The sequence below is a fragment of the Girardinichthys multiradiatus genome, chromosome 5 (assembly GCF_021462225.1).
Source record: "Girardinichthys multiradiatus isolate DD_20200921_A chromosome 5, DD_fGirMul_XY1, whole genome shotgun sequence".
Lineage (NCBI taxonomy): Eukaryota > Metazoa > Chordata > Actinopteri > Cyprinodontiformes > Goodeidae > Girardinichthys > Girardinichthys multiradiatus.
The window spans coordinates 46,208,415-46,231,848 of record NC_061798.1 but is presented as its reverse complement, the minus strand read 5'-3'; the positions used below and the strand labels follow the sequence as shown (position 1 = coordinate 46,231,848).

Genomic DNA, 23,434 nt, shown 5'->3' with positions numbered 1-23,434 from the left:
GGCTAGAAAAATATATACTTAATACTGTTCCTTTTTCTTCCTATAGTCTAGTTCTTAAAGAGAAATTTGAATCAGGGTTGGCAGGTCAAACCTTTACAAAAAAACAGACTGGAAATTAGCCACAACATTTTGTAGTGTATTTTATGTTTTAATGTAAGAAAACTTTGAATTAAACCTTTTCTTTCCTCATTAAACTATCTATATAACCCCATCCTACTGCTGCCTATGACAAAGATAGTCTTTTAGCTAGAATCTGAGGTGAGATGATCCTCTCAGTGAGGATCAGAGTTCATGCAGCACTGCTATATATACTGCTGGTTCGAGTCGTACTGAAATGTAGTGCGAATTACCATGAGTGTATTTTCGGCCTTGGCCTCCGTGGTTTGTGGGTTCTTTGGGCCGTATGCCAGAGGTGAAACAGGAAGGAGAAGTGTTCTTGGAAAAGAATGAGACAACCGAGAGCCCGAGACCTCTGAAATTCCTCAATGCAGATGAAGTGAACTTTACCCCCCTGGTTTATTTTTCTGTTCCTTTTTTAGCTACTCATAACATCAGATGTGTCATCAAATCGATTGGCCTGCTTTAGGGAGAGAGGTGATACATCTACTGAATCTCCACAGCACTAACTGCATGAATACAAGGTTTATCATTTAATTTAAAATGTTAATTACTTCTAAATTCGGTAAAAGACAAAGTGACATTATGTTAGTAGAGTTTTAAACAAGCTACCGACCTGGTAAAGGAACTGATGGCCTAAATATTCAACTAAGAAAACAGTGACAACATTTATCACAGTAAGCCAAAAATCACCTAATGTTGAAAAAAATGCACATTTAAAAAAACTCTTGCAGTGTTTTCCTTCTATGACTGCATTCAGCTCATCTTCAGAGCAGGGTTTTGGATGCTTGCATGTTTAAAGCACAGTTCTGCTCATATCAAAAATAAATCTAGAAATCAACACTTGGTTCAAATAATCCACCGTTGATTTTCTCTCCTATTTTAAATCCCAACTTGTGATCTACCAACCCCTGGCCCGTTAAGCTCATTTAAGTCCAAATATAAGAGACATGTTTACTAGCCATGATTCAGTCATAAACTTCACTGACCTATTTTAAGTATTGTCTTTACTACCACTACTCCACACAGAGCACGAATAATACAAAATGACAAATAAATTTAATCGTAATAAGGCCCTATATTTGTAACTGATTTATATTTCATTCCTAGTCAGTTTTTGTTATTCTTGAGCCATCTGGAAGTCGTGGCAAAAGTTTAGAGCTGTTCAAAATGTTGGTGCCAAACTCCCGAATCCAAAACATTTCAGTCAATTCCTAACAAATTTCTGATTCATTCTTAGGTATTGTAGCTATTTCCTAAATTATACTTAGATGTTCCCTTGTGTTCTTAACTCAGTCTGGGATTTGTGAAGCATTGTCTTGACCACTCAGGGCCACTGTACCCCCTAAATCTGCCCAAATCTCTCTGCTGCCCATGGAAAAATATGAAAAAGAAATTAGGAAAATAATTATTAAAAAACAAAATAAAACATTTTTAAAATAAATCTAAAACAAAGTAAATGTTAAATGTTTTTTAATTGAGTTTCCTATAACATTTTTTGTCCAGAAACAAGCACTTTATAGTTTTACATATTTTTGGTAAAAACAATCACTTCACTTTAAATGGACTGAACTTATGTAGCGCTTTTCCAGTCATACAGACCGCTCAAAGTGCTTTACACTAGAGCCACATTCACCCAATCACACTCACTAACGCTCACACACCGATACGCAGATCGGTAGGCAACTTGAGGTGAAGTGCCTTGCCCAGGGGCACGTTGACATATGGCAGGAGGAAGCTGGAATCGAACCCACAACCTTCTGATTGCAAGACAGCTACTCTTCCTACTGAGCCACAGTCACCTCTTTAAACATTTTAACTTCTATATATCAACAGTCATCATTCAGATAACATTCACAGCTAGTCCCTCATCACTGTTTATTACATCTTGATGGAAAATTGTCAAGAAGAATAACAAGTTTAAATTTAATCATACCTGATTCTCAGATGCATTCGTTTGTTAACCGATTCCAAACATGCAGTATTCTTACATCAATTCTTGTAAATTGTACTGAATTCCAGACAATATACGAGCGAATTAAGCCGAATCTCTTGATTTATCTTTAAGCGCATTTGTCCTAAGTGTTTCGGCATCAGAAGTTGGACCAGAAAATTATCTAAATTCAAAGAATCCTCATGAATCCTACAATTTAGCAATATTTGGTGATTCGTATTATTTGTGGTCTGTGTGGAATAGTATCTTAATGGACATTGACTCCCATATGGTTGCTTCTGACACTTTGGCTGTTATGTGCTTTAAATGGAGCAATTCATGCTAAGCAAATTTCAAATATGACACTGCACTGATTGCATGTGCTTCAACTGATGGTTTCAAATAATCTAGCTGCCATAGTCATTCAGCGCATTTTTAAAGAGCAAACTGTGAATTATTGACATGAGTCCCTCAGCCCCATAAAGAAGCAGAATAAATGTTAACTGCGATCCTGAAAAACACTTAAAAAAAAAAAAAAGACAGACAGAAGCAGAAATTTACCCAACAATGGATCATATTTTCACAATTCAGTTTTTTGGGAAATAAATTATGATTTTAAACTTCCACTGTGATATTTCTATACACCGAGACAAGGCATGGGCTGCGGCCCAAAATGGTTTAAAAAAGTCTCGCTTAAAAAAAACGACACCACATACATATTTCGGTCATGCCATTACTGTGGTTTAAATCGTCATTTATCAGATACCTGAAAGTGTGCCGAAGCGTCAGGAGTTCTCTCTAGTAGTATGTATATATATATGTGTGTGTGTGTGTGTGTGTATATATAAAAATAAGAATGGTGTTCCCAATCCCACACCTGACGCTGCACACCACCAATCAGCTGGCTTAGGGAGGGGAGTTATCCCAAGAACATAATGTTTGATGGATTTATTGCAAAACAAAAGCTCAGACAAATCATGTCTGGATTTTACACAGGGCAGTGTTTTAAAGTGAATATTGGCAACAACCTTTAGCATGTCTGTTGGTACAATAAACAACCTAGTGCAGATTGGAGCAGATAGCAATAAGAACATTTATCACTAAATGTCCAATATGGACATCTATTGAACAGATGACTGTCGTTTAAAAAAGCCTGCTGGATTTCTAGTGGTTGAGCAGACAGTGACCTTTGTTATCAGCTCGCCCTAAAAGATTAAATTAGGATTTCAACCTTGATCTTCTAAATATCTAATGCTGACATCGATTAAAAATGTGTGTTATGGGCACATGACAACAGAGTGGCTGTCAACATGCTAACCTGTCCTCTCACTTTCCACGTGTCTTTTATTAAAACCAAAAGAATTTTATTTAAATATTAAACATAATTATAGATAACAATAATAATCTCTAGTATGATAATAATCATGAGACCACATGTCAGTAACAAGACCTAAGCAATGATGACCATCTTTCAATCTTCAGAAACAGTAGCTCATTGGTGCAAAGACCAAAGTTTAAATAAATGCTTCCTAGGTTTAATATCTGCAGAGTAAAATTCTCACTAAATGTTCAGAAAACAAATCATGGCATTAGGTTATCTTATGAAGTTTCTAAAGCCACTGAGGCAGTGTCCTGTGATGTAATATTTCAGCTTTTTTAAATCTTTTTTTGCAGCTACATTTCCGTATAAAGTAAGATTAAATATGTTCAGACTGTCGCTGTCGGCATACGAGGGAATTCGTCCTCTAAGTGATGTACATTAAATACACTAAGCAGCAGTCAAACATGATGTAAATATAGTTTTAACAATCAGAGGATGGTTCCTTTCTAATCCATCACAGCTCGTCTGACAATGATACCAAAGAACACTTGTTTGGACCAACACAGCTGCCTGTGTTTGTGGTTGCATCTAAAAGGCTTGTTGTTCAGAGTTCTCCATTTATTCTGAGGAGCTCAGTGGTAACACACTCATCCAATCACATTACGAGCAATGTCTCCACAAAACATTTTGATTTCTTAACACTACAAGTCAAGCTCCTACATAGTCAGGACCAGACATGGTGGAGGAATGCCCTCCAGTCCCACCAAAGTTGGTTTAACTGTAATCCAGGATTTGTTTTCTTCTTTCTAGGCTCTACTTAGTATAATAATAGACTGTGATTCCACATCTAAAAGTTCCCACATTTGTTCTTAATGTCATTATTTTCCCGCTCTCTTTAGTTACATTCTCAAACGAGAAAGTTTGATCAACTTGGCTCTGGATCAATTAACCCCTTGACCAATTTTTACCCCCATTATGTACCCAAGTGTTAACCTACATACCTCGTAATCCATTTTGTATCAATGTACTTGAACATCATTGATGACTGAAATGACTAGGAATGCACAATATATCATAACATATAAATGTTAAACATTTTTCCAGTTTTACTTATAGGGCCAATACCAATATGTTAAAAAATGACTGTTTAAGGAGGGGTTTGGCCATGTGGTATCCGTTTGGTCATGTGATTGTGATGCAGCGCAGGATTGTTGGGTGTTTAACTGAAGCAGAGAAGTAAAATCAGTGGTGTGGTCACTTTTCCACAGTGTTGAAGGGGTTAAGAAATATATATCATATAAATAATATCTGTAAACACTGGTTATCGAATGTAAAAGCAATACTAGTACTGGATAATGAATATCGGACCAACTTTTCATATCGGTGTATCCCTAGAAAGAATTCAACCAATTGGAAATGATCCCTCCACAACACTCCATCCAAAAGTTCCTGGTAAATGAATCATACTTCCTCTTTACCAGGTCCCGTTCTTGGGGTAAATCTCTAGCCTGGTCATTTTTTTTTTACCCTGATTAATGCAGTCGCAATGCAGGGTAATAATGGCCCCTGAAAACTAACCTGGTTCCGGAACCTTATTCCAGAACCAGATTTGTGGGAATGTTTCCACCTTTCTTTTAAAGAAGCTAGAATAGGAGTTTTCTAGAATCAAATTTCTAGATTTTCTTCCAGCTCATTTAAACACTGACATTTGGGTTTAATCAATAACATTATTACAATTATTCACCAACAATATCTCAACACGCAGCTCTGGTAATGACATACCAAAAGGAGTGAGAGAAAATATATCACATCTTTAAAAAGGCACAGTCTGTGTTCTGTGATGCATTCATTTTGTTGCATTCAAGTTGTAAAATGGTCTCTTTTTGATTTTTGAATGATTGTGCATTTTTCTGTGGATTCTGTCAACAACTCAAACAATGTTTTGGACAAAACCCAAAGCTGCAACGTAGCAAATCAAAGATGGAAGGCATCATCACAGATGAATCAATGTAAAAAGGCTTTTTTTTTTTACAAATTTAGATCTTATGTAATGGAATATAGAATAAAGTCTTGGAAACTCAAGCATTTTTTTTTATCATTTGTTCAGGTTTAGTAAACGGCTGAAGCAAACTGAATCTGTTGAAAGTTGTTGCTGCTGTTCTGGTTTTATTCAAACTTAAAACTCCTGATTGAAATGTAAAAATCTGCAGCTTTAATAAATCAGTGAAAAAAAATCTGAGATCTTAATCAGAGGATCCTGAAAATTAATGATGAATAATACCTGAATTCTAAAATAAATCTTTCTGCATGTAGCTTGTATGTTTTCTGTGTGCATGTGTAGTTTCCCTTCAGGCACTCCAGTTTCCTCCCACAGTCCACAAACATGATTGTTGGGTTAATTGGTCTCTCTAAATTGCCCTTAAGTGTGTGTGCATGGTTGTGTGTCTTTGTTGCCCTGTGATGGACTGGCGACCTGTCCAGGGTTTACCCCGCTTCTCGCTCAATGACCCTGAAAGGATAAGCGGGTTTCTTTGGAGGTGGAAAAATTGGAATTGGGCCGTTCTGACTGCCATGAACTGATTGGCATGAAAAACTCAGATATGGGTCGTACTTGCCTGCAGCGTGAACGTAGCCTTAGCCAAGCCCCTCATGGCCCCCACATAGTCGCCCTGTGGCCGTTAAAATGCAGCCCCAAATGAAGTGACCATATTGAATGTACATCACTGATGAAGAAGACTCCCATTCAGAAAGTGGCAAGTATTTTTTGGAATTTCATGTGGTTTATAGTTAAATTATTGTATAAGCCGCCTGAATAAAAAAAAGAAAAAAAAGTGAGTTTGTCATAAATTTTCCTGCTGGCCAACAACACTTTCTTTGTCGAATAAGATGTGGATGTTGCGTCCTGCAGAAGACGGGGTGCATTCTTTAGAATGAGTGTGAAATGAACCGACTACCTCCCCGCTGTGTAGCGGTGAAAGAAAGAAGTGAGAGACAGTAGGAGGGTGGAAGGTTGCCGCAGACAGTGTCCATGTATTGTTTGTGAATCGTCCTACTAGTAAGAAGGGACACTCAGCCCTACAGCGGTCACACAATCAAGGTCCGGTGGGAGGTGAGGACAGACTTGGAAATAATTCTACATGTATATAATGCAACAGAGTGGAGATGTATTAACAGCAAATAAATACAGCAGGGGAGAATGGGGCAGAGAAGCAAGAAGGACAAAATAGGGGTGAAATCTTTGGGATGGAGGTGTCTTCTCTTTTTTGCATTAGAGGTTCGAGTTTGACAGCGGTTTGGCAGAAGCATCCCAATGCAGCGCCCACTTGGATTTTGGCTCGTCACTGAGAACAGGCTCACTATTAGTGATTGGTCTTGGTTCCTATTCCATCCATGAAAGAGCGGAGCGCTTCCAGACCATCACTTATAAAAAGAAAGGAGGAAAAGGAGAGGGCAAGGAGGAGAGGAATTGTTGTGGCACAGCAGGAATAGCTCACTGCTAACCTCATTTACATGCAGGTCCAGGGAGAATGGGGGGGTGGGGGGGTGCTTATTCCATTTGCAATCTCCATGTTAAATGCTAGCCAGGGTTGATGGGAATGGGAGGCATTGTTTGCACCATGCTGCTCCTCTCCTCTCAGTTAGACCAATACCTGCCTTCCCATTTTCATACTATAAAGAGGGAATATTGCCATAGCTGCTCAAATATGACTGTAGAATTTATAACCCTAACAAGCAGAGTATGCAGCTGTTTACTTTGTGCAGTCTGCAGCCAACCTCCGTAGGTCTATCTGTTCTGTCATAACCAGGTTGTGACCCGAGGCGGCGGCATTCAAAGCCATCCTTCACCCACTGAGTCTGTTCTGTGGCATAATGATTGCTATGACAACCATCACTTAAAGCCACGGGTAGGTGGAGGAGAGATGTCAGCTTCTCGTCTACTCTTCTGATGATCTCATTTCTAGCTGGCAGGTACAACAAGGTCAAACCACTGAAACTGGAAAAGTGGCTGCTTGCGACATGCAAATGACAGAAGCTGGTTTCCAAACAATTACGCTGGCCAGTCAAAATCAACATGGGGGCTACGCTTTGAGAATCAGAAGGTGGGGGGGAGATAGAAACTAAAAAAAAAACAATCAGAGGGGTGTAGGGGTGGAGTCAGAAAGCATTAGATGTCGAGGGAGGGTTGGCATCATTGTCATTGGCCGGCTATGAGCCCACACAGTCTTATCGTGCGTGCCAAATGAGGTTTTTAAACGGTTTTTCGGGGAGGATTTGTGCTAATCTAGAAAACCTTCTGGAGTAAGCGCAAACACATCTGCCGCTGACCACTCCCCTGTAGAGTACGAGGGATTAATGACATGGCAATCTGAGCTAACATGGCCTCCATTCAAAGGACCCGTGGGGTGTGGGAAAACACAGGCAATTACGGACTGGGCCGTCTGATTCACATCTTCCTGCAATGGTTTCTGATGTCTTCTCACTTATAAACTTCACATTTGTCCCTCTTTGTTTGCTTTAGGTTATTAAGAAGAACCATAAACCACAAGAAAAACAGTGATTACCTAATCTTAGTAACATCCTGAAGAGAAGATAGTAAATGAGCAAATGCCTTTGGGAAGCAAGGAAAGATGAAGATCGGAGGTACAGCGCTGGCCACCTATTGGCACCTTCACAAAGGTGTTTTACAGGGTGTGAAATAAAAATAAAAAATTCCCTGAAGCATAATCTCACACTTATGTTGAGTACATTTATTCAGGTGAGGAAAAAATCCTTAAGAAATAATCATTTTTAGCAAAATCAAATGCTTTTAAATTCTTGGTACCCCTAAAAAGCCCTTTAAAATATATCTAACTACAGTATTTTTAACTTATACTTGAAGTTGATCATAGTTTCTAGCATGTTTTGATTAGTAAACCATGAATTAATGTTTCCCATGACACAGAGGAGGATGACAAGAGAGGTAAAAGCAACATGACAACTATTAGAAGCAACACTGAATGCATTTGGAAGAGATGCTAGAAAAAAAGAAGAGGCCTTTTTCTGTCCCACCATCACAAACGTAAACATGAAGCTTGGAATGTCTACTGGGATTTTAACTGGAAGCCTGTGACTTCAGTCAGATGACACCAAGATTGAGCATTTCTATCTGGGTTGATATAAACAAAGGATAAATGTGCAGAAAAGCACATCATGCCCACCGTTAGGTACCATTGAGGATCTGTGGTGCTATGAGCATATTTCTCTAAAACAGAGATAAACCCTGTAAAAAACATCAACTAAGGAGAGAGTAGACCTTGGATTTTGGATGACTCAGGGCCTTAGCAAATCTCAGTCAGTTAAGTTTAAGTTCCAGACCTACGTGATTAATAAAACATAACTTTTATTTAACTTGCCTTGTTAACTTATATAGATATTTTTCCATATGTAACTTCAGTGCTTTTATACCTCCAGAAAAATTTAACTATTAAAAGGAAGAAGCAATGAGAGGATGAACAAGCAGATTGAAGATTAGATGCAATTCAGGTCCTAGAATTAAAAACCTTGGTCATATTTAGGGCTATAAACCTAAAATTCAGATCATTGCATTTACAAACCTTTTGTCTTTAAGAACTTGAAGAACCCATAGGAGAAGAGTAAGGGTTGTCCTACTGGCAAAGACCAAGTCATTACTTCCCAAGTCACAAATAAGTCTCAAGTCTTTATAGTCAAGTCTCAAGTCAAGTCCAAGTCCTAAGATGTAATTTCAAAGCTATTAACAAGTCATAATGAGCTATTGCTGAAACTGTACACACAAAACTAAAAACAAAAATGTTCTGTCCCAGTTTTTGTCAGTCTTTTATTTTTAGCAAACTTCAATAGAACAAAATACTTTTTATTTATTTATAGAACTATAACACAATTAAAACCAGGAGGGGGGGGGGACTGAGGAGGAAAACAACGACGCGAGGAAACAAACGATGCGGATAAATATTTTAGTTTTTACTCTGTGTGGTAAAATATTGACTTTAATAAGAGCATCAAGTCATTTCAAGTCAAGACGCTCAAGTCACAGGTCAGTAGCATTCAAGTCAAAGTTGAGTCTCAAGTCTTTTCTAATATAACCAAATCAAGTCTCAGGTCCCCATAATAATAATAATAATAATAAAAATAATGTTTCTTCCAGTGAATCTGTTAAAATATTTTTCCAATCAGGAATTTCTCTCCCTATTAAGGAATGAATGCACTCAGTTTAAGCTTGGATTTTTGGTAAATATTCCACGTGAGATTATGCTTCTGCAGTGAAAGTTGTTACTGTTGGAGAATTTATTTTAGGGCCCAGTCCATCTTTGTTTTATTGTAACAGGAGTTATGACCACAGCGTGCAAAGGGGCGTCAACATGACAACAATGAATTAGTCAAGATGTTCACCTGCATTTTTAGCAACATCACACTCAGAGATGACATCATGATTTTAACTTCTCAAAATTTTTGCACTCATGCCAAAACAGTTCCACTCTCTGTTTAGAGCCGATTTATTATTTCCCTAGAGAATAATAAGAGAGCAGAGAGCTACTGCTGCTTCATGGACACACGGTGCTTCGTCTGCACCAGCCCTCCATCCCGTCTCTGCACTTTAAATCTCTTGACTGAATTGATTCTGTCCCCAAAAAATCCTCCATATGCAGAGTGTTGAGCCCAGCAAGCTGAAAACGGCAGCCCCGGCCTTGCTCCCAACTGTTTGAACGTGCTAAACGGGAACCCTACCACACCGAGGAGGAAAGATTGGGGGGGTACTTTTCTTTCTCAGTGCTGAGGGCTAACAGGAGCCAGGCTTTAGGAGGGAAAGCATGTCTGGCCTCCGCAACCACACAGGAAGTGAGGTCATCTCACTGCACTGCATCGTGCTGGGTGTTCTGCGAGGGCGACAAAGATCAACATGTTGGCCAGCCTCCCTGCAGATCAGGGATCTTTGTATAAAGCATTAAATCTTAAAGAACAGAAGCGTGTCCTAATGATGCATCACATTCTCAAGAATGTCTCCACAGCCTGCAGGTGATGCTCTTTCTTTTAAGCTAATCATGTAAGTTCTTTATCTCTCAGAGTAATTTTAATGTGTTTAGTGATACAGAGGCAAACAATAAAACCCATCCCTGTTCAGATCCGGCGTCTGGTACACTGGCTGGCTTCAGCTCCCCAAACCATCGCCGCCTCCTCCTCTGCTGCTGCTGCCTCCTCCTCCTCCTCCACTCCTCTCATGCTCTCCATTCCTCACGCCTGTTAAAGGCTCATCCTGCAGGGCCTGGATGCACTTGTGTGGTACAACAACAGAGAAACCGCCCAAAGCTCTTAACAGCTCTTCCTCTCCACTTCCTCCCTCCCTCCATCTCCACCGGCCCCTCGCTCCCCTCTTCCACTCATGCTCTGTCTTTCCCAGCTGCACCGGCGAGCTGTTCCGTATGAACTGCTGCCAGCTGAAAGCCTGCTACTCCTGTGAGATTGCTATTACTCAGTGCAAGCAGGGCTCTACGTAGCCAAAGGGCTGCTCTCCGAGCTGTAGATCTCCATGTTGTGACTTGTCAACACGGGAAAAAAAAAAAAAATCGTTATCAAGACTGAGGCACTTCCATTCCACACAAAGGAAAGGAGGGGTGGGTTCTGATAGTGACTAAGCAGAGAGGCAGGTACCAGTCTGGTGGTTTTAGGACCTGGGTTTGTGCTACAGAGTCTCTGCTATGCAAAATAACTCGAAGAAACACAATGAAGACTTTACCTTTTCAATCCGAGCATCGTTAAATTTGTTTTGGAATCTGAACCAAACTTTAGTAGGTTTAGAACTGCAGACAACCAGTACTTCCAGGCACGGTGCTGGAGGTGTAGGGGTTAAGCGTGCGACCCGTGTATTGAGGCTACAGTCCTCGAAGCGCCCGTCCTGGTTCGAGTCCTGGACCCGGAGACCTTTGCCGAATGTCTTCCCCCTCTCTCTCCCGATTTCCCGTCTACCTACTGTCTGAAAAATTGAAAAATAAAAGGCCTCTAGATCCACAAAAAAAAAAAAAGACAAGAGAACTAGTACTTCCCAAACCTGAAAGAACAAGTGCAACAAAGATCCAAACTGAAAGCAGTGGATATATATATAAAAAAAGCTACACAACTGTTTTAAAATGCGAGGTTTTTGTAACATTCAAAAAAAAATTTTATAATTATAAAATTGTTTAAAAGTTCTTTCTGCTGTTAAAGAGTCATTTATCTTTTATAATCCAACTGAAAACCAAACATGTTAAGAGGGAAAAAGGCAGAAATAAAAAAAACTGTTGTATAAGTGTGCATACCCTTAAATGAATAACATCAGCATCGGGTCTTCTTTGTTAGGAGAATGTCAGCATGCTACTTCTCAACATGGCAACATTTTCCAAATCTACCTCATCTCTGGTCCACGTGCCTTGTCAGGTGACCTAACAGATATTGTTAGATTTAGCTCCAGACTTTGGCTAGGCCATTCTAAAAAATGTTTATTTTCATTTTGTTGCTGTTCATGTTCAGCTTGTTGGTAGACAACTGAAAGTTTTGGGTCAAAACCAACAGATATGGCTGATTTCACCCACCTTACCAAGCTCTAGTTCCATTTAAAGAAAAGTAACCCCACAGCCTGATTGGAGCTGAAGTTTATTTACAGATAACCAGATTCACGTTATTTCATGTGAAAATTTAATTAAGGAGGTTCAACAAACTGTTAATTTAGGAGGGTGTGCACACTTATTCAACCAGGTTATTTCAGCTTTTTTATTTTTGTACAATTTTCCCTTTAACTGATTTCTTAGTTTTTTTAGTTGAATAATACTGTATAAACGTCCCATTTGAAGGGAAAACGTTCTTCTTCCACCTCTCCTTTTTTCCAACCTTTCCATACTTTGCCACATAAGATCCAGGAAACTGCTGATCGAATGAAACCGATTCATTGTGCAGCGAGACTGGGCAAATATCAGAAGCAACATGTCTGTAGTAAAGCCAATAGCAGTAACATCTGCGTAAATACCTTTAACTGTTCAGTGCACCTCTGGTTTGTGCTGTCACAAGCAGAGAAACCCAGGGTATCAAAACCAGTATATCATCCACTGGGATGAGATGATCACAAAGAGTAAGGATTCTTCTTTTCTTGTCTTACTGACCCTTCATAAATATTCTTAACCAGAGACCTAATGTCTGATGTACACCTCCTTGCAAAAGTATTCACACCCATGATCCCCCCAACGTTCTCTCAGGGAACGACTACAGAACTATTACGAATCTTATTAGGATTTTATGTGACCAACCAACACAAAGAAAGTGAAGGATTTTCAAGGTAAATAAATGTCTCTCCCCCCCCCCCAAATAAGAATATCTAAAAAAGTGTGGAGTGCATTTCTATTCAGCCCCTTTACTCTGGTAACCCTAAACAGTGACAGTAATTGCCTTTAGCACAACAGCAAACCTACCAAAACATGGGGGTCCTCCTGAACTGACAGGCAGAGCATTTAGCAAATGAATCAGAGACACAACCAACAGGCCAGTGGAAACTCTGGAGGAGCAGCAGAGATCAACTCATCAGGCGGAAGAATTTGTCCACAGGACAACTATTAGCCTTGCACTCTACAAAGCTGGGCTTAATGGAAGACTGAACGCCACAGGAAGTCCCGTTGAAGGTTTGCCAAAAGCCATTCCATTCACTGTGTGTCAAAAACAATGTAGAGGACACAGCAAACAAGGCTCACCTTCCAGGAAGACAACAACCCTTAACATGGAGCTAGAGCTGCAACAGGAATGATTTAAAACAAAGCATATTTCTGTGTTACAATGGCCTAGTCAAAGGCTAAATATGCGTAGTTGCAATGTGGCAAAAGATGCAAAAGTTAAAAAGATACCAATTCTTTTGTAAGAAACTGTAGATCAACAAACTTTTTAATCTAATCTGCATCATTTTAAACTGTACGTCAAAAGGTACAATAATGGTGTGAAGTAGATCTGCACAACAACATGGAGTGGATCACTTCCACAAAGAAAGTCTAAACAGACTAGCGGTTTTCCTACAACGTCATTTTATCTTTGTGCTAAAGAGTTTCTACAAACATGTGGCTTTGCGTTAAACATAGGAACTGGCCTGATTTAATTAAAACAACCAGGCTTTTAAACAGTTTTAATTGTCTGTGTTCGCCTCGGGTGCTTCAGAAGGTGAGCATGCATAGATGCCAGCAGATAGCTGATGATTACCACAGATGAATCAGGTGCTGAGAGAGTTGTGAAGCAGGAGCTCTGCGCTTCATGCTTATTGGGGGATAAACTGTATGATTATGCTAAATCTCATTTACACGTCAAGTGAAAAATAACTACATTCATTTAATTAATTGCCAGCTTTGTGTCTTCTTAATTCACTAAGAACCTTGCTGGCATGCTGGAGTATAGAAATATTAATTTCCATGTTGCTCATTAATTTCTAGGGCTCGGTTTGCAATGTGAGAAATCCATAAAAGGTCCCCAAGAGGGGGTTTCCAAAAGTGGTCCTCCGCTGACTCGCTGTGACTTTTCTCAAAAGGCACATAAAGAAAAAACAAACAGAACAAAAAAAAAACTGTCAAGCTTCCGAGACAAAGCATATATTATTTGGGAAATAAACAACTCAAATTTTCAAAGAAATAATAGGCATACATCGGAAGACTGACATTCAAACTTTGCAGAATCCATAAGTAAGAACTAATAGCTGCGGTGTTTACAGCTGCGAGTGTAAAAAAACAAGAAGCACAAAATATAAATTTACTGGAGTCCAGCTGAATGGGCTGAAACAAGCGTGACTCATTCTAAAACGTCCTAAACCTGATTCTTTAGAGGAGAGAATGGTAATTCTTCCTTTTTGTTCCCTCCTTCAGCAAACTCTTTGCAGATTTCTTCCTTCCAAATGCTGCTGGCAGTCATACCAGCAATGCATCTGTCCCCCCGAAACGTTCCGACTTCGTGCTGTTGCTGCGCTTTGCGAGCCTTTGTTGTTTGAAGTTTGAGGCAGAGTTGGACAAACTACTTTTCCCTGCGAACGTTCGGCTGCACAGTAGGAAAGAGAAACACAATACACTGTTATTTGTTTCCGACTTTGCAGGCACCTAAACTGTGAATGGGTCCTGCTGGAAAGAGAAGTTCTGTGAGTCTTTTCAAATATAGATCACCCACTGATTCCTTGTCTTGTTCTGGTCTGTCTGGGCCCAAGAGGCTCTAATAAAAATAGCCATAATGTACCAAACTTGAAAGAACACAATGATCTTCTTTCGAATTTTCTTATTGGCACCCCTGGTAAATATGTGTAAAATAAACAAATTAATGTTATATTACAGAAACAAAATTGTTTAATCTAAGAACATTCATTTGTCTTAGAAGAAAATCACACATTCAAAAATAATATTACAGGTGCAGCAATCAGTGGCACCCCTAACAAGTCAGGTAAAACTGAACATTTTTAAGTTAATCAGATGGTCTCCGTTTCCCTGGGATGTAGAAATGACACGGCACAGAGGCTCATCAGTTTTAGACACTCTTCATAATGGGAAAGTTAGGAGAATATGCCATTCAAAAGCTACTTGCCAATATGCATGCTCAAGGCAATTATTTAATAGAAACAGTGATAAAAAGACTGAATTAATCATGTTACCCAGAACTATGAGGAGGATGGCAGGGCAAGTAAAAAAAATAAATCTCTAAAGTTCACTGTTAGAGCAAAAAGTGGCATCTTAGGGGTCACCAAACCTCCATAACCACAAAAATATATGTGGAGAGACTGAAACTTTACTGGGAATTTTTACTGGAACTGTGTTCAGATCAGACAACAAGCATTTTGACAACAGACACTCCAGCTGGGTCTGGTGGAAAACTAAGTACGTGGAAAAGCGCCTCATGCCCATTGTTAAGTATAGCCTAGGATCTGTGGTGCTGTGGGCCGGTTTCTGTTCCAAGGGTCCAGAGAGCCTTGTTAGAGGCTTGGCATCATGAACTTTTTTTAAAACAGGAGGTTTTAAAATCTGATGGCCTCTGCCAGTGAACTGAAAACAGGTCACGACTGGCTCTTTCAGCAGGACAAGAACCTGAGTTTGTCATTCCACTGTGCAGGGAGGGTAATGGAGATTAGAAAGAAATCTCCTGAGCTCACTGTTAGAGACCTGCAGCAAAGAGAGGCATCTCAAGGTCATAAAGCCTAGAAAATAATTGTTTTTATGACTTTTTACATATCTTTACCAAGGTGCCAATAACTGTCCAGGGCACTGAAGGTCAATTATTCACGTTCTGTAAAAAATGCTTGTAGGATTGATGCCAGTTCAAATCCGTTTCATTAAGTTGATTATTTTGACCGTTTTAAATTCTTCTTGAGTTACAAACAGACCAAGAGCAAGTTTTTCCTCTTCGCAGTCCTTCATTCTCAAGTGCTGTAAAGCCTTCTCGTCTGTGTGCCTTGCCAATTGTCTGAAGTAGCAAATAAGGTTAACATTTGTGTATAAATATTGATCCTAGCCCTGAGGCTTTGCTACTTCTGTGAAGCCGGGCCCATTAAACTCTGCCCAACAAACTGTTCATTCAAACAACTTTGTGTTTTCTACAACTATGAAGTAAAAAACACAAACGCCGGGTTCTAATTTGCCCACTGAACATGGATGCTAATTGAAAACAGGTTTATTTGCGCCCCAAGTTGACGTGCAGTTAGTCAGATACATACAGCTTGTCCTGTACCTCATTTCCAAGTTCAAGGCTGTGTATCATTACTTGCTTGAGCGTTGTTCACTCTGCACTGCCAGCGCGCCCCCAGCCCCAGCGAGCTTAGGGGAGAACATAGCAGCGGTGGTGAGGTGGAGCATTCTTGGCAGAAAGAGCCCGAAGATTTGGTGCCAAGAGGGAAATGGAAACCCTTCTCTCATTTTCCCTATAATCCAATGTTTTCAAGCCCTAGCCCTACCAAGGTCATTATAATCATAAAAAGTGGAAGGTAGCCAGTGACCCACCATTACAGTAAGGTAGAGAGCCACCTAGTCTGTCAGCTACTGGCGGACAGAAAAAAAGGCACAATTCAGTCCAAAAATGATGAACATCTCTATACTTTAAATGGAAATAATCAGGAGAAATGAGAGTGGAATAAATGTGTTCCCCATGGTATTCTCGCTGACTCAAGTGTGCCCGTCATAAAACAGAAAAGAAATGAACAAGAAATTACTTAAAAGGCACTTAAACTAGTTCCTAACTTTCAGGTGCGAGTTGTAAGACTGAAAATTACATAAACAATAATAAAGAGCAAGGTCAAAGAGAAAGGCAGTTTCCTCTGTGGCGTCAAAAGGTCATGTGTGCTTGTCAGAGTGAAGGCGCCATACTGCACTGTGACCTCCATAGTCAGCTTCTGTACCCTCAGACACACCAACACATGAACAACAACAACACACACACACACACACACACATGGAGTTTTGTTCTCACATGAGGGTGCCATCCTTAAAGAATACTCTCCTCGTCCCGCAGACTGTGCAACAGACAGCAGCACAGAGCAGGCCATATATCTGGGGTCTGAGCTAACATAAAGCACCTCCAGCATTAAAGCCAGTGTATTAACTTGCCCTTTTTCACCACAGACGTAGGGATTTTCAAAGCTCGATGTTGTGCCTGTCGAATGGCACGCCACCGCGGGGTTGTCGGTACGCATGATGAAAACGCTCAGAACTGACGAGGTGACAGCTCCATTCCAGAGTGGGAAGATCCCAAAACAAAGAGCAAAAAATCTTCTGACAAATTCATGCTGTTCTGTGACAGTCTGTCGGCCGAGGGGGGAATCAACTCCTAAACCAGAAAAGATTTAGACAGGAACAGGCGTGCTACTTCTCCAGTTCAGACACACCTTTTGCCAAAGTATTCATACCTCTTCCAACAAAAAAAAAACAAAAAACAGTTTTGATATTTTTTTTAAGAAAGATTAATTGTCTCTGCTGCAAAAAAGCATTCCCCCAGTATGACACTCCCACCACCATGTTTCACCATGACAATGGTGTGTTCAGGGTAGTGTGCAGTTTTTTGCCACACATGTACATCGGTTAAAACATTTTGGTCTCGTCTAACCCGAACAACCTTCTCTGCGTATGCCATGTCACTTGCATGTTCCTATGGATTTCTTTCAATAACAGCTTTCTTCTTGCTGCTCTTCCACAAATATGGACAACCTTGTTTTGGTATATCGTACGAAACATATTTCTTGACTTTGGACTAATTTATATGATAACTGATCACAAACAACCTATTTTCAACATATATATTCAGTTTTTTAAAAAGTATGTCTTAAACATTCTTGTCAAAATAATAGTTACTTGTTTTTTTGCAGGATACTATAACGACAAATATTTGTTTGATAATCTACCCAATTAGCCTTCTAGGTGCACAATAAGGTATCAAAACATACACATTTTCTGACTGCTGTAGCAATATTTTACAAGCTATACAGATACACAGGCAGGCATATTAGACACCGAATATATGGGAGGGAGTTGCTTTCGAATCGCTCGTACACAGCTTCAAAAACAAACTAACATCTTAACAGTAACAAATTCATGCTTAATCCAGACACAAGTTTCATCTAACCCAGAAATGACATTCTGCCTCATTAGGACCAGGGCATGAATGCAGATGGTGTTGACAAGATTGGTGAATTAATGTGGTGTGGTGAACACATAGACCCACAGCTTTGTTCAAAGGGTAACATATCACAGTCCCACACAATTAATGACTACAAATAATAAAACAAACAATACCCAACAAGAAAAAAAAAAAAAAAAACTTATTACATGGCTTAAAAATGACAAGCATACTGGAAACAAACATTTTAAATTGGTGAAATGTGAATGGAATCGGTTGATTTAATGCTCAAAAAGGCTGTGGATAGATGACCAGTCTGTCTGAAATGAAACAAAAATCAGATTTTTTTTCCAATCAACTAACACAAAAATACTCCTCTGTGAACTTTCTCACAAGGTGAATAAGGCAGCCATTTTCAGATTCAATTAGGTTTTTAAAAACATCAGAAAAAACACAAAGCTTCTAGAACAGGAATAAGGGCTGTTCATTCTGGCTCCCACAACAATGGAGTCAGATGAAAGCAGGTAAAAAGAAAAGTGAACATAGTACAGCAAAGTTACTCTGTTTAATCATAATGAAAAGTCATGTTCTGTCTGTCAGGGAACAGCTACAGACGCCAAGTTAAAGAATATATACAGGCACTGTGTAATACTGTGATAATCACTAATATAAGTTGCTGATTAATTTAAAATGTCGACTCTGTGATCCCTTCTCTTCATTATAAGTTACTGAAATCCTGTATTCAACTGTAGAGCTGTGTAACACAGACTGCTCTCTCTCTCTCTCTCTCTCTCTCACACGCCTCTAGTCCCAACTGAAGATGCATAATTTCAGGGAAAAAAATGAAACTGCACTCCTATGACTGAAAGTTTATATTAATTATGATTAACCCACATTGGGTATCATGGGCAGCTAGAGAGTCTGTATAAGTGGCCAAATGTATTCTTGGCATGCAGAGCATGAATGCATGGCACTTGAATTATAATATCCAACCAAATACTGCATCCAAGTAGCTCTGTGGTTACACCTGTAATAATTAATGAATGAATGATAATCTAACACGTAATAGCAAATCAGAGCTTTTTTTCTATCTCAGATATTAATCTGGAGAACACCGTTATTGCAAAACTAAACATTTATGATATGTTGAACCTTACATTTGCAGGAAAAAAAGTTAGTGAGCTTCAATCTCTAATTCTTTTGCTTAGTTTTACACCTCTGTCCCTTAACAGAGATGATTTTACTGTATGTGCAGGTTTTCTATGATACAAGGACAGCTCTGTAAGTTTGGGCTCTTTTTACATTTTTTAATTCATCCAGAACATAGAAAAAGGCACGTATTGTTATACATAGTTCCTAAAGTAGATGTGAGAAAAAAAATGTCCAAGAGTTGCAGACAAAACAAACAATGATGCCTTAAAAGGACGTTGAGGAAAGAAATAATATCAAGATCAGGTGTACAGGTTAAAAATAAGACATCAGTTTAAAAGGCTGAGATTCTGGGAGGTTTTTGTCTCTCAGTTTACATCAAAACCTATGAAACCTTGCACACATTTAACAAATTATCTTTGATGAATATAATACTTTTAGTGATCAGAATAAATGTCAGTTATTTGCCTTGTAACAATAACTTAATTCAGCCAAAAGGTAAAGTTTGGGCTGAATAAGAATTACATTTTTTCACCATTAGACAACAGCAATGGATAATATTTCACCTAAACAAATATATTTAGCTTGAATTCTTTTACAAATTACATAGTTAAAACCTGAAGTTATGATATAAATTCCTTCCAAATTGTGACTGAATGGGGACCTTGTTCATGCAAATTAAACCTCTAATCGCACCAGCTAATGTTTATTTGAAATGATTCATATCTGCAAACTGTAATCGAAGGATCAAAACTTTAGCAAAAATCATCAGCTGCGTTGTTAACAGAAATAAAAATGGCCATTAACTTTTACAAGTTCCTATGCCCAGGCTGAAAAACAAAGGGGTTAGAGCCTTTTGGTCTTTGCACCACAGCTCTGGAACGTTCTCCTGTTTCAAGTGAGATCTGTCCAGGGATATTAACAAGCTTAAAAACCACATTTCATAAACTGTTTTTCTGCCCTGGTTGAGTATGATCCTGTAGCTGGTTTCTAATTGACCTGATCACTTTCAATCTGTTTTTACATATTGGTTATGCACACTGTATTTCTAGAAGCTATTGATCTCTTCTCCACAGCACTTCAGGACAACCTAGGTTGTTGTATACAAATAAAATAATGAATAAATACCTCCTTAAAGAGAATATAATCTGTTAAAATAAATATTGTCATTTCAGAATTGAGCAAAAATCAGTAACTGGCCACAAAATCTCTGATTGGTGCACCTCTAAAGAAAACGAGTTAAATGATAAAGGAAAACACACTCAAAACACAGTTCAATATAAAGACCTTGATGGGAGATCATATTAAAAAGACTGCAATGGCTTATTTTCATTATATATCAAAACCATGCTCTGTGCTGTGCAGCCCATTCATGTGACTTCCCACACTGTCAGTCACTTCCACACTCACAGAGCACCAATCACTGCATATTACAGTCACCTACTGTCCACATCTCTGCCTCCCTAACCAGCTTCTGCCATTTCCCCCCAAGTTCACCCCCGGGTCAAACACCTGAGCCGAGAATAAACGAGCAAAATTAGCGGTAATGCAGAACATCTGGTGGGATGTGACATTTATGAAATAAAGAAAGACAAATATATCGAGCTAAACCACTTAATTATTCATTAAATTTGCATATCAATATGACTAATTGAGCTGTTTGCCTACGCATGCATTCAGCAGAAATGATTAACAGCTTCAAGAAATGTCACTAATAACGGCCACTAACATCTAAGGAATCCTCCAGTGGCCGGAGTACGTTATTGCAGCGTTTCATTATACAGGAGGACTGATAAAGGCAGAATATCGAAGACAAGAAGGGTCAAACGCACCAAAGTAAGCCAACCACCGACTAAAATAAACTCCTCGGAAAGTATAACGGGGTTCTGCTGCGGCACAAGCGGCGCAGCTGAGCCCGAGTGCCGTTTCTTTTTTCTAAACGCGTTATTGATCGGAGTCTGTCTGCAATGAATGGCTGCAAAGGGAAGGAAAGGGGGGGGAAAACCCTGAACTTCAGGTGACCGACCATGGCTCTGACACTGCCTTCATGTACACGGGGAGGGGTAAAAAAAAAAAAAAAAAAAAAAAAAACGTACACTGAGATTGAGTTTAAAAACGGTAAAATCATCACTTTTAAAAAAAAAAGTCGACGACATAAACAAACGCGAAATGAGTCGGTTCCGCGAGGTCGGAGCAGCAACTCTGAGGCGAAAGTTAGCCGTTTTTTAGCCGGGGGATAGAAGTTTATCGAGCGGTGCTACTCGATAGCGCTGTAGCTAACGGAGAACACTCGGGTGTACGGGGGAGCCAGACTCTGGTTCGTCTGATCCGGCTGACCCTTCATTTTATTGCGGCCAGACTCCCAGGTCCTCCCCCTTTTTCTATCCGAGAGAGGGTGAAGACGTTACCGAAACCGCTCGGCCGTTATGCCGCACACAACCGCCCCGACACATAAGCCAAACTGACCGCAACCTCTTAGCGGAACCGGACCTTTTATCGATTCTGCTCTTATTAAAGCCACGTATCGTTTATCCACTCACTGCCTGGCTAACGTTACCCATTCGCCAACAACATGGCTGCCTCGCTCGGACCTAAAAAAAAAAAAAAGGGGGCAGAAATAACCTACGCCGAGCCTTTTGTCTGTTTCACCTCTATAACCCTAAACTACTGCGCAAAACACACGGAGAGCGGCTAAAATCGCACACATCGAGCGGAGGACTTACGTGAAGGCAGGCGCTTGGGCTGCTCCTGCTTCCTCCTTGGCATTTTCCCCCCGCTTTTAATCACATTCTCGTCCTTGTTTGGGGATGAGGAGAAAAATGGATTTTTCCCATTGAGACTGGAGGCGCCAGTGATGGCAGGGACTCGGTCGTGCACCTGGCTTTGCTCGGTTTAAACTGTATTGTTCAGGGGGGGAACGGGAACACGGGCGGAGGAGGTGCCGCTTGCTGTTGTTGTTGCCGTGTCTTGACTATGGCTGCTCTCGGTGCAAGTGTGTCTCCGAGCCCCTAACTAACACTAATGCAGGGATCAAAGGGCAGCAACAGCAGAGCAGACACACGCGCGTGGGCAGGCACGCACACACTCGGCACATACATTCGCACGCTCTCTCACGCACGCACACGCGCGCGCGCACGCACGCATTGGAGGAGCTCGCCCCCGAGAGCAGCGTACGGACAAGGTGCCCCCAGGCTTTCAGTGTGCGTATCTGAAAAGACAATATAGATATTTGAAAACACAAAGAGAACCATATTGATGGAGTCGAATCGCATTCAGAGTCAATGTCATTTTCCGTAAAAAAGAAAAAGAAAAAAAAAAAAGAACCGAAGTAAATATGACTTAAGTATTGATAGTAATATATGCAAATGGCGCAAACGTTTCTCAGCTCTGACTCCTAATTTCACAAAGCACAGATTTACAAAATGAACTGAACGTTCAACAGGAAAATATAAATCTGTATTATAATGATAAAAAAAAAAAATGCACGTTTCCTGCGCTCATTAGTCAGAGTCAGAACGCTTTTTAATTGGTCCAGTTCAATTTCACTCTGTTTATATAGCGCCAATTCACAATAAAAGTAAACTCAAGGCATTTTACGAGTGCTTCTCAACAAATCAGAATATTCTAAAAATGTTTATATCTTTCAGTAATTCAAGTCAAAAAGTGAAACATTGTGTAGTCATTACACACAGAGTAATATAGTTCAAGTGTTTATTTCTGTTCATTTTTATGATTATTGCTGAGCCCCAACATTTTGTTTCTTGGAAAATTAGAATATTTCACAAGACAAATACATTTTAATACTGAAATATATGCCCCTGTACTGTACACTTTATGCATTGCTATCTCATCTTCCTCTTGACAATACTCCATAGATTATCCATGCCAGGAGTGGGCAACTTCAGTTCTCGAGGGTCAGTGTCCAGCAACTTTTAGATGTGTCCTTGGTCCAACACACCTGAACCAAATGGCTAAATTACCTCCTCAGTATGCAGTCAAGTTCGCACAGGCCTTCTAATGAGCCATAGATTTGATTCAGGTGTGTTGAAACAGAGACACATCTAAAACTTACTGGACACCAACCCTTTGAGAACTGATGTTTCCCACCTCAGTTGTATTTGTTCCCGTGGTCGAACACATCTGAACCAAATAATTAGGTCATTACTAGGTCTTTGGAGTACCGGACTGCATACTGAGGAGATAATTCAGCCATTTGATTCAGGTATGTTGGAGCAAGGACACATCTAAAAGTTGCTGGACACCAGCCCTTGAGGACTGGAGTTGCCCACCCCTGCTCTACAGGTTCAGGTCAGGCCAGA

The 23,434-nt window shown here is 39.9% G+C and overlaps 1 protein-coding gene across 3 annotated transcripts in view; it reads right to left on the bottom strand.

Moving 5' to 3' along the window:
• Nucleotides 1-22,964, bottom strand: part of znf827 (zinc finger protein 827) — a 96,347-nt gene extending 73,383 nt beyond the window's left edge. Inside the window, exon 1 of one of the 3 annotated variants that reach the window (XM_047364842.1) lies at nucleotides 21,839-22,964. In XM_047364842.1, coding sequence (XP_047220798.1) covers nucleotides 21,839-21,881 — 43 coding nt within the window. In that variant the 5' untranslated portion in view covers nucleotides 21,882-22,964. The remainder of the gene's footprint in view (nucleotides 1-21,838) is intronic. The other 2 variants (XM_047364843.1, XM_047364841.1) reach the window with 2 other exon arrangements.
• Nucleotides 22,965-23,434: the final 470 nt, after the last annotated feature.